We start from the raw sequence: 12,824 nt of genomic DNA, 5'->3' as shown, positions 1-12,824 counted from the left end.
ACCCTCCCCCCAAACAACAACAGCAACAACAACCCATCCCAACATGTAGAGTTCTAAGAAGCAACACCTATGACTTGAATATTAAACTGATTTTAGGTACACGTAGCAAATAAATTCAATAGATAATATTTTCTCTTTATTTATTTTCTTCCCCCTTTACTCGCTTCTAGAATATTATACTCTACCTGGCTGACAAAAATATGTATTATTACATGTTGCGTCCTTACCTTTTGCTTCATCTCGACGCAAAATGTAACAGCGCAAAATGTAAGAATCCAAAAATCGTCTTATTACATATTGTATTATTACATTTTGCCTTGATCTCGCAGCAAAATGTAATAACGAAAAATGCAATAATCCCTGGGTATTACATTTTGAGTTGCTATTACATATCGCGTTGAAACATACCTCGTATCCAGGTTTGATGTGTCCATTGCATAAATTCAAAATATCATCTTGATGAAGTCCATCATGCAGATGAAGTCCTCTACTGTCGAATAACCTGACTTTCAACCACCTCCCATCACTTAGGACTAAAGATCCGGGAATGTTCTACAAATGAACAACGATCTATAGATTTAGAGAATATTCTATGAAGCATTAAGTAGGAAAATAGAAATACATGTATACATGATCCAAGAGATATGCATACTGGTTAAAATTTAATGATTTCTCCTCCGTAACCACTCTGAAATGGCAACATACAAAGTTTGATTTGATTTAGCATTAAAGAGTTTTTAAGTCACATCCATAATCCTCATGTCCAAATGTCATCAGTTTTAATCTGCATACAGGGTCATTTAAAGATTGATCATATGGAAATAATATCTTTTAAGTAGGACGCAGGAATTTATTTTGATTCAATATATTTTTCCTACGTCAAGCAGAACGCTGAAAATAACTATAAATGTTCTTTAGATAATTCCTTTATTTAACTTTATCAATAAAATTAGGGATGTCAACGATTACCCGGTTAACGGGATACCCGATCGAACGTCCGAGCATCAAATGCAAAAATCGGAACTCGATTACTCGGATTTATATTTTTAAATATTTCTAAGCTTAATTATTAATGCATTAAGTTTGAAAAATCGGTTTTAAAACGTAATATATTCATTGCACTTGCACATACAGTAATTAAGGATTCCTGCGCCTCTAAATGACCGTTATCGCCTGTGACAGTGTTTATACAGTAATTATTACCATGACCAAGCGCTTACTACCTAAATGGCTTTTCTCACCTTCTGCTGTCTTATACCCTTATGTCTAGTTAGCTCTAATTATTTGTTTTCATTGAACATCGTTTAAGGTTTATTATGTTTAAATAGATAATTTTGTCAATTCTCTAAATGCCGAAAATTCTCGGGGAAAGAGACAGACGATATTGCACGTGCGATTGTTAATATGGATGCGTTTGATTACGTGCCAATTAATGCAAATGGTTGAATGCAAAGCCTTTAAAAATCGTATGTCTATCGTTGCACCAAACTTCAGCATACCGTCTCGTAATTTTATGAAATCTAGGATCGAAAAGTGTACTAAGACCGTAACTCCGCTCTGTTATAGGAGAACTTGATAAAATTGATACTGTATGTGTAGCTTCAAAATGACGACCTATCATTTGGACGTCAAACGCATCAAATAATTACATTACAATTAGTGAACATATTATTTCTTTAAAACAAAACCACTGTGAAACCATTTATGATTTCATTTCTTGCATTTTCTGATATATAAAGTGAACTTTAAAAAAAAAATTAGATTAAATTTCGTCGGACACAAAGTGGTCATAATTGCTACAACACATTTACAGGTAAACCACCCACCAGACCATGTGGTTTTATTTTTTCACGTTTTTACAATGTTTTAAAGTTAACAATTAACTTGTTCATATAGTGTATTTATTTAGAATTTTACCGAGATCCCGGGTACTCGATCGGAAAAACGTCCGAGTAACCGAGTATTAAAAATTGACCGATTGACATCCCTAAATATAATCATCATTAAGATCATCATCCCTGGTCCCTGATCCCACCCCTGAAGTTTTGGGGGTCCGTGTTTGCTCTGCTCTGACGTTGTATTGTTTTATAGACTTTGAAATTGAATACTGTTCGTTATCTCCATATCCTTCAATCATCTAGTTGCATCATTTCCAACACTTCGATGTTAAAAAGTGCTGATTGCTTGGCAAATGAGCAGTTGTTATCTTTTTAAATGAAATGAGCTAAAAGCTAATGACATTCACATTTTCAAATTTTCTTCTCAAGAACTTGTTTTACAGATTGAGCGACCTTAATGATTTATCATGAACACAAAAATTTCTTATGATAAAAAGGATCAGAGTGAAAAACAATTTATTTCGTTTTCCGAACAAATACACACAATATTTTTTTACTCGCCATTGATGTCACAGATTTATCACTTTTCTGTAATACTCCTGCTGAATAGACAATTCTTTTTACATTCCTTATAGCTGTGCACACAGTGTTGATGTAAGAAGACTTCCCGCTTCCTGCTTGCCCAATTAATAATATGTTAAGAAATGTTGCATCCCGGTGAATTTCAAACGTTGCTATCTTTTCCAAGAACTCCATTTTTAACTAAAACAGATGAAAAATCAATTCAAGTCATCAGCTATTGGGAAAATCATATGTACCGTTTCCTAGCAAAATAAAACCCTTTAAAATGACAAATAGTGTTCAGAGTCACGGGTACTTCATCTTCCTATTCGAATCATTTCGCAAAATCGCCAATCAAAGTAAGGGCATTTTTTCCCCTTTTTTGAGGTGAGGGGGGGGGGGGGGGGGGGGGCTTTACATAGGTGATATGCGTGGATCGTTGGTCAAAGTAGGACTTTCACTGTGTTTGCTACAATTTCATAAGAATTCCTTAATTTTTCATTTATTCTTGCAAGAAACTGAATACTACGGTGTCCGTTTAAAAATTTCAATGCTTGTATGATAACAGACGAGTTTTGGCGAAAAATGTACGAACAGAAAGGATTAAATAACTAATAAATACGATCTTTATACATTTATGTTACAAAAGACACGATTTTATACAATGCTCCTACAAACACGGGGCCTCAATTTCCACGGTCTCATCCGAAGGACCGCCCCATTTAGTCGCCTTTCACGACAAGCAAGGGGTACTGAGAACCTATTCTAACCCAGATCCACACGAGGTTTGTAGAGACGACTGTTAAAGGTAAGGGTTGAATAAAATATACAGGTTAATTTGAAAATGTATCACAAATTAGGGAGTGAAAGGTTGTTAATTGACCAGAACTGAGAAATCCCCCCAAAAGAGTGCAGAAATCCTTTCACCGTAAATTGCACCATATTTACATCACGAGTAGCATTATGGTCATGTAATAAATATAAAACCCCCTACGATACTATTCTGCATCTAAAAAGGAAGTGCATAATTCATTGAAAACTACCACAGTACAAGATTTATGAGTATATCACTCTCGGTCAGTCGTTTTTAAATTGTAGAAAATTATTTCTGCGCAGCACAGCTAAGGTTACAAATGGAAGTATTGGCGTTTTTAAGATGATTTTTTTTTTAAATTACATACTTTATTAGGATGGGAGATTCTTTTTAGAACTTCAATGATAGCCAAAAATGTAATATGCTTTAAATCTACATGTTGGGCACATTTAGATTTTTTATTTAGACTTTTCACGTGATTTCGACGTTACATGATTTAGGCAATTATACTTGCAGTTTAGAGGTCATCTATAAATTCCAATATTGCAATGGCATAACCAAGTTTAAAATCGAAGTTTAACTTATAATCCTTTACAACACTATTGGTAGTTTGTGAAAAGTGCTGCGAACCTATATAAATTCCGTTTTTTTTTTTTTTTTTTTTTTTTTTTTTTTTTTTTTTTGCTGTTCAACGACATCAAATTTTCGAATAATTAATTTTTTTTATAAAATTTCCTGAGATTTGCAGCTCGTTCTTAATTCTTGAGTTTATGTGTAAAAACTTCACAGGATACATTGAGGGTATGCCCTTGCGATAAATCGATTTATTATGGCCCTTTCATTTCTTTTTCAATGAATCTGCATACAAACACACGACTGTATCATTTGTCAGGAGAATGTACAGACAGCTTATAAATAAAATAATAAAACATCCAAGTTAACAGCCTTTTATTTAATTGCAAATAATATTTTATTTGAGAACAAAAGACATTTTTCATTGTACAAAATGTTACTTGATCAGCCTCTCACTGTGTATAAACTGCGTCATTTTTGCGAGATGACGTCACAATGACAAGTGCATGCGATCAACGCATCGTTTATATACTGTTGTGTTGAATTTAACAAACGACAAAACTGCATGGAAGTTTGTATCACCATGTAGTAAACAGCTATTCAGCTGTTTGAAAAAGCAAATAATTTCATTTTGTGGTATTTTGAAGACCTTGAATTATATGTGACGTCATAGTAAACATTTCCCGTACAAATTAGGCCTCACCTTCTTAATTTAAGTGTGCTCCCTAATACCTGCTGAACATTATGATCTGTTCCAACACATATATTCAATAGAGATCATATTGAAGGAAATAGGGGTGTCAATTTCATCGAATTATGTTTAATATATTTTATTAATTAAAGTAGGGGTCTACTCGTTGTAAACCGGAAGCCGGATTTAGCCGTTTTCTGTTTTAAAATTATGATATATATATAACATTAGCAAGAACGCAAACAAGGTCTACAGAAGTGTTGGACTAGTGCATTAAGATGATTGAGAGTATTTTTGTGCAAGGATTGAGATTTATACAGTATGTGGCAGAAAATTGAATCGATTTGAAACACAAGCGCGAGGACAAATGCCGGACATTTCAGTTGCAGTATATTTTTGCCTAGTAGGTTATATTGATACTATACGTTTATGATTGTATTTGTACAACTCCAATATTTCTGATATATATTTACAGAAACAGTGGCAAATAATTTGCTCTTATGTAAGTAAATAATACTTTTCGTTTATTGTTTTCATTTGTGTTCAATTGGTATGCTATGCACATGGGATTTTCCTGATTTCGATTTTGACGGCAAATTTTAATTAAACTTATTATAACAATTGAAAAAAAAATCAAAACAGGCTAAAATGATGTACAGTGTATATAAACTTTTAGACATATTTTTTTTCCGAAATACATTGTATATCTGTATTTCTTGGCTCATAATCTTTTGTAAGTAGTAATAGGCATCAAGAAAAATTGCACCATTACATGTAATAGTAGACATGTCCCATGTATATTATATATTAATATTAGAATTAAATTTAGAATAAAATTTATTTTGTAATTAGAAAAGGGTGTGTAAATTTTGATAAAATTGTTCTTAAAAAAAGTATTTAACTTTTACATGTACGCTGTGATTTATAAATGTTTTGTCGACATAATAGGCTTGAGCTATTGAACTGTGATGGGGGTATATGTAGTTTTTACGTTTATCATGCCTAAAAGATACTTCAAGCATCGGTAGCTATAAATAAAGACAAAAATGTCAGGGTAATCAAATTAATTATTCTAAAAGAGAGCTTTAATTTGGTTTTGAGCTTAAGTTAAATGAGACTTATTCTTCAAAATTTTCTTAGTTTGAACCAGTAATGTGTACCCTAGCCTAGTTTTATTCATAATTATCCGTATCCTTGTGATTTATTTTCAAAAGAATTGATTTGCCATGTGCAATGACATAAAATGTAGACCGTCTTTTTAACAGTCATAATCTTGTTTTTGGTACAAGAGGGTAAATGAATGTTTCACACCTTATCTCAGTAAATTATATACTAGATTATCAATTTATTCTTGTGCTTTTGAAATAGATTTCACCGTCAGACAGGGGCTGATGGTTTTTATCCCATAAAGACTTACCAGAAATATTAGTTTTTTGTTAACTGTTTTCTTTTTATCAGAATAACATGCATAATTAATTGGTGCAAGTCAATCTTGTGTTTTTCTTTTCCGGTGTGTAAAGATGTGTGTGTGTGGGGAGGGGGTTGCGTTAAAAAACCATCCAACATGCTACCAAAGGGTTATTTTTGAGCATATGTTGAATACCTTGTTAAGGGGGGATAGTGCCCCCCATAGGGGAATTTATCACGGGTACTAGTTGTGATATGACTATATATTTTTTACTCATCTATGTCTAGTCTGCGTATGATATGCTAGTCACATAAGCTGGTGATGTACAGTATTACATTTTTTGCCTATTGATGATGTACAGTTACATTTTCTATACAGATGTAAGCAAAAGGACTTGAGTAGTCTTGATATTATATTTTTTTTTGTATTTATGCTTGTCTGACTACTTTACAAAAAACTACCTTTTACATTTTCATATACTGTATTTTGCAATTGTATTTGTAATTGTATTTTACAGGGAATGTTAATTTTGATTGTGTTTTTTCCTCTGTCATTAATTTTCATCCGCATGTTTTGTGCAATTTTTTACAGGAAAATAAATGACATTCAACTCTCTGATTATCTTATTACCTATTGGCATTAGGCAAACATACATAAAAAGACTTATTGTGCATCTCGTGATTACAAAATATCCACATTGCTTATCATTTTATTTCTTGAATCGTAATTGACTTCGAAATCTTTCAACAAGTTACAAAGAAATATGTAGACAAAGTATCACCTCGTTATGCGATTGGGTCTCGCTATACCTTTGATCCTAAATAAAATTTATCAATCTCCTTTGCAGAGATGTCGTTCGTTCCTCTCTCAGACACCTCTGCAATGGGCTTATATTTGACATAACGTATAAAACATGATATTTGCAGAATTGTTTCAAATTAATTTGATAGTTCTAGATTGATATATTAAATATCTATCTCAAAACTCAGACATAAGCATAAAAATGAATTATAATGAATTAAAACAAACGGAAAATTTCTCGTGTTTATCACTGTGGTATACGAGAGCCAACGACAGAGGTGAATGTATGAACCGATGGTAGAGAGTAAAAATTTATACATAATTGCACATATTTTCTCTTCAATACATTCACCGAAGAAAGAAATTTGCAAATTAATGTAAATATTTAAAACTTAATGCTTTTACTAAAACCGACTTACCGATTTTATGTCAAGTTGATCATCACACGGCAGTTTTCTCCATGGTTCTTCGTAGTATCCTCTGACTTTAGCAAAAAGAAATTTCAGTTATTTGTTATTATTAAAGAAATAAAATCAGGTTTTCGTGAATATTGCAGAATAACATCCGAGGTCGAGTAATGTTGTTTGAAGGAAAAAAAAGCGAGGCGTTAGATCAGGCTTTTATATCTCAAACAAAATTTCGAGACAGATGAGATTTATCTGCATCATTCACAAAAACGAGGATTTACTTTTATTCGGTTAAGTAGCAGTAAAATGCAGCTGATAGCTTTTCTAGAGAGAAACGAATTAGGTCACCATGCTGCAATAACGCTGTTCCATTTACCACCAGATTAGATTAGAGGTTAGATTTTAGTTTGTTTACATGTGAATAGAATGTACACAATATGTGCTTTTGGTGCATTAAAATAAGCCATTTTTTGATATATATATATATATATATATATATATATATATATATATATATATATATATATATATATATATATATATATATATATATATATATATATATATATATATATATATATATATACCAATAAACTTATAATATAAATCCACACACGTATTGTTATAATAAAAAATCACAACACCGAAATAAACTCAACCGGTTTCATTTCCAATCTTCAGGAGTTTGACAATACAATGCTTAGTTACACAAAATCAACATTCATATTGTGACGTCATAAAGCGCCAATACTTAGTCGCGCTTTAGCAAAGTTCATTATGACGTCATGATAATACATTAGTAAGTTATTACGGGAAATAGATTTTTTATACAAATAGCACAGTTATATTATGCGGGTAAAAGTATATTTCTTAAATGAAATATAATTATGCTGCATTTAAAACAGGTTTATGTCTGTTTATAAAATGTTTTTCTTTAGTTTCACGTTCTTTTTCTGTAGTATCCCTTCGGAATTTATAGAAAGGAAAAACAGTAAAATTGGGGGTTTTATTTTTAATAATGCTGAAAATTTCCGGATTTCTTGGGTTATTAGGAACAATCTGCCCATTTTAGAGGAAGATCCAGACATGAAGAAAATATTAGAAACTTCACAGATCATTAAGAGTAAACGACAAAGTCCGTCTCTCAAATCCATCCTTACAAAAGCATCCTTTTCTACTAACAACAATGAACCAGCAATCATCAATAGATGCAACAAGCCCAGATGCAGTACTTACCCATACCTGACAGAGGGATCCAAATTTCATTTTAAAACTGGAAGCGAATTTACAATTAAAACATCTATGTCATGCACCAGCTCGAATCTAATTTATGTAATAACCTGTGCCGGTTGTGGTGAAAATTATATCGGCCAGACAGGAGACACCCTGAGACACAGAATGACCGTACACCGACAACAAATCAGGGAACCAAGATACCAGTGTACCGCCGTAAGCGAACACATCAGAAACTGTGCCAAAAATAAAACCCCCAATTTTACTGTTTTTCCTTTCTATAAATTCCGAAGGGATCCTACAGAAAAAGAACGTGAAACTAAAGAAAATCATTTTATAAACAGACACAAACCTGTTTTAAATGCAGCATAATTATATTTCATTTAAGAAATATACTTTTACCCGCATAATATAACTGTGCTATTTGTATAAAAAATCTAATTTCCCGTAATAACTTACTAATGTATTATCATGACGTCATAATGAACTTTGCTAAAGCGCGACTAAGTATTGGCGCTTTATGACGTCACAATATGAATGTTGATTTTGTGTAACTAAGCATTGTATTGTCAAACTCCTGAAGATTGGAAATGAAACCGGTTGAGTTTATTTCGGTGTTGTGATTTTTTATTATATATATATATATATATATATATATATATATATATATATATATATATATATATATATATATATATATATATATATATATATATATATATATATATATATATATATATATATATATATATATATATATATATATATATATATATATATATATATATATGCTGTATATAGCACTAAAAATGACCAACGACACAAACAATAAAAAATTGCCATATTTTCGGGACGCCCTGTCCCTTCCTCAGGAAGGGACATTATGATAAAATTATAAATGTTCTTCAAATGTCATTGTTTACATATACAGTCCGCATCGTCGCATGAACAACAATGATCGATCCACAATACCAGTACTGTATTGGAATATATAAGGGGCGGGGCTTACTGGCGGTGAGATAAAAACGGGGTCCGCTTCACGCATCAGTGCGTAAAGCGGTCCCAGGAAGCGAACACCGGGTTCGCTCTAGCGGACCCAGAGCTGACCCCGAGCGAACGCGGAGCGCACCCAAAGCGCACCCGGAGCGGTCCAAAAATTTCTGAAAGCGAACCAAAAGCGGACCCCGAGCGGACCCGTGAAGCGGACCCGTGAAGCGGACCCCGGGTTCGCATCAGTGCGTAAAGCGGTCCCAGGAAGCGAACACCGGGTTCGCTCTAGCGGACCCAGAGCTGACCCCGAGCGAACGCGGAGCGCACCCAAAGCGCACCCGGAGCGGTCCAAAAATTTCTGAAAGCGAACCCAAAGCGGACCCCGAGCGGACCCGTGAAGCGGACCCGTGAAGCGGACCCCGGGTTCGCTTCCCGGGTTCGCTCGGGGTCCGCTTTGGGTTCGCTTTCAGAAATTTACATGGATACCCACTTCCGCCCCAGCCCGGGGTTGAACTCTCGATCTTCGGAATCTGTCCCCTAGCAGTGCAGAATTAGCGCGCTAGACCGCTCGGCTATCTAGGCAAGTTAAAAAACTGGCTTTCGATGCCGATGGAATTCTCTCGGCGCTGCCCTTTACAACACGGTCATTGAGTATAGAAGTGAGATACAGTTTTTTGGACATTAGTTTTAATAGAGGATTGTTACCAATACATGTTGTAATGAAATTAATTATCATTTATAAAGCACAATTTACAACAACTCTTAAACTAACATAACTGCCCTAAATAAAGAAATATTGATATAGAAAGCACAAAGAAATTCACTTTTACATGGATACCCACTTCTGCCCCAGCCCGGGGTTGAACTCTCGACCTTCGGAATCTGTCTCCTAGTAGTGCAGAAACAGCGCGCTAGACCGCTCGGCTATCTAGGCAAGTTAAAAAACTTGCGGCGGAAGTGGGTATCCATGTATAAGTGAATTTCTACAAGAACTGAAAGAATATCTACGGAAATAAAGTTATCCCGAAAAAAATTTTGATAATGCCATTAAAAAAGCCATGGATTTAGAAAGAGAGGATCTCCTCAACCCTGTGCAACAAAACAAGACGGATTCCAGGATCTTGCCTTTAGTAACGACTCATAATCCCCAGAATACTAACGTTGCACCGATTGTTTACCAACTGAACGACGTTTTGAAAACCGACAAAACTATGTCTTAAATATTTAAAAATCGAAAATTCATAAACAGTAGGAGGCAGCCGAAGAACCTCAGACGAATTCTCACAAAGACTTCTTTTAAATACATGTATGTATATTATTCTTCAATTCAAATGTATATTTCGTCGCCCGCGTGGTGCAGTGGTTAGAGAGTCTTCTCTAGAATCGCTCAGTAAGGAGTCAATACTTACGTCGATGGTTCGAATCCCACTGCAGGACGTGGAAACCGGTCTATAGGTCCGTATAAACCGAGAATCCGTGTCGCAGTAGGTGTGGCACGAAAAAAGATCTCCCCTTCTCAATGGCACTAAGTGCGGAGTAAAGGACAAAATTTGCAGTTCTCTACCGGCAAATGGTGGCGTCTCTATATGAGTGAAAAATTCTCGAAAGGAAAATAAAACAATATACAATCAATCAATCAATCAGATATATATTTCAACTGCACAGGTTTTCTAGGTTATTATGATTTGATATTTTTTTGATGACGTTCGTGATTTTTTGGATAATAATGTCTGCGGCATTTCTTGGATCTTGGCAATAATTGTAGTATGATTACATCTATCTCGAATTGCATTTTATATTCCAGGTTTTTCATATGAATTTTCTTTTAAAGAAGACTCTAGACCGGTCACGGTAGCCTAGTGGTAGAGCGTTCGCTTCGTGATCGGGAGGCCCGGGTTCGATTCTCGATCGCGGCGCCGCGTCATACCTAAGACGTAAACAAAGGTAGTGACTGTTCCTTCGCCAAGCGCTCGGCACTAGAAGTGAAAGTCACGGGTCTTTCGGATATGACCTTAAAAACGTAGGTCCCGTGTCACGGTAGGCGTTGGCACGATAAAGAACCCTCACTGCTCAATGGCTCTGAGTGCCGAGTATAGGTCTAAATTTGAAGCCCTTCACCGGCATCGGTGACGTCTCCATATGAGTGAAAAATTCTCAAGAGGGACGTTAAACAATATATACAATACAAGAAGACTCTAGTGGTTCGAGTAGATATTACCTTTGACCCGTTCCTCAGAACATTAAGTGCTTATAGAATCATTCACTACTACGAGTGTGGGATAGTGAAATTCAACCGAGGGGACAATATTCACAGTCTAGGACGAGGTTTTGCCGAGTCTTAGACCATGAATCTCGGCCCCGAGGTGGAATTACACTATTCCCACACGTGTATGTAATGAATGATTATTTTTCTCGCATTATTTTATCCAAAATAATGGCCTGTCAATGACGTCGTCATGATGGGGCTAATTTTCCACCTAATTAAAAATCTGAATACACCATCGGAGAGAACGTACCTGAAATGGTTTACATGTAGTGTAAACTGATAAAATAATTTTCAGTCCATGTAAATAAATCAGAAAGATAAAAACTGGGAATAAAAAACTTATCCATCCAACAGCGTAAAAGAAGAATCATTCCACGATCTAAACATAGTGCCATTACAAAAGTGAAAATAAGACAATATTTTGAATGAAAATAAGTTTATATTAATAAGTTTAATGAAAACAGTTTAATTATGTGTTATATTTTTTTTTTACATTGTTACAATTTTCTTTTTATATAATGACGGAATGTTTACGTTCTCGTTCGTGGCGTAGTAATACACAGTGTAAGACAGAAAAATCTCACACTGCTGTCTCACACCGGACAAGTCAATTTTACACTGGTGATTATGCGAGAAAAAAGAATATTCTACCATTAGTTTGACAGTTATTGCTTGATGGACTTTTGTGAGGATCGCTGAATTTTACTATTAACGGAATATTTTCACATTACGACAAAGAAAGGAAGCTCTTTAACGATATAAATATTTAGCTTAACATTTAATTCAAAGAAAATGACGGGTTATTTAAAAGTAGTACTACATATAAGTTGCCCTTGAAGAAAACGACCACCAAACTACCCTCAACTCCCAGCCTTCACATTTAAGTGCCCATTAAGCCATGCCTATGACCAGTAGAAATATTTTTACTCAAGCCCTAGAGGGACTTGAGTTATCTAAAGCGATGCTAGGTCATCGATTTACTCAGTTTTGAAACACGAAAATATATCATTTTGGTAGATAAAAATATTTCTAGAAACAAAAATGAAGCTTATCTGAAAGGTGACACAGGTTAACCCATCGTTAACAGATTCTACAAAGCTAGGCTAGAAATGGCTTGCTGCCCCCCCCCCCCCTCCCCACACACACACACATACACTGATATTGTAACTCATTTGCCTGATGCGTACTTGGAGTGGCAATAAAATAATAGCACAGAATATATTTAAGATGGATCTTCCTTCA

General features: G+C 34.6%; 1 protein-coding gene across 1 annotated transcript in view; it reads right to left on the bottom strand.

Annotated features, from left to right (window-relative positions):
* LOC134283085 (interferon-induced protein 44-like) overlaps positions 1-12,824 on the bottom strand; it is a gene marked incomplete at its 3' end in the record, with an annotated part of 32,392 nt that overhangs the window by 18,215 nt on the left and 1,353 nt on the right. Inside the window, exons 2-4 of the mRNA XM_062765521.1 lie at positions 7,106-7,170; positions 2,400-2,600; positions 409-552 (exon numbers count right to left, since the gene is read on the bottom strand). Coding sequence (XP_062621505.1) covers positions 409-552; positions 2,400-2,600; positions 7,106-7,170 — 410 coding nt within the window. The remainder of the gene's footprint in view (positions 1-408; positions 553-2,399; positions 2,601-7,105; positions 7,171-12,824) is intronic.

The sequence above is a fragment of the Saccostrea cucullata genome, unplaced genomic scaffold (assembly GCF_032062105.1).
Source record: "Saccostrea cucullata isolate Sc308-1 unplaced genomic scaffold, CSIRO_AGI_Scuc_v1 ctg3868, whole genome shotgun sequence".
Lineage (NCBI taxonomy): Eukaryota > Metazoa > Mollusca > Bivalvia > Ostreida > Ostreidae > Saccostrea > Saccostrea cuccullata.
This window is presented reverse-complemented; position numbering and strand designations above follow the sequence as displayed.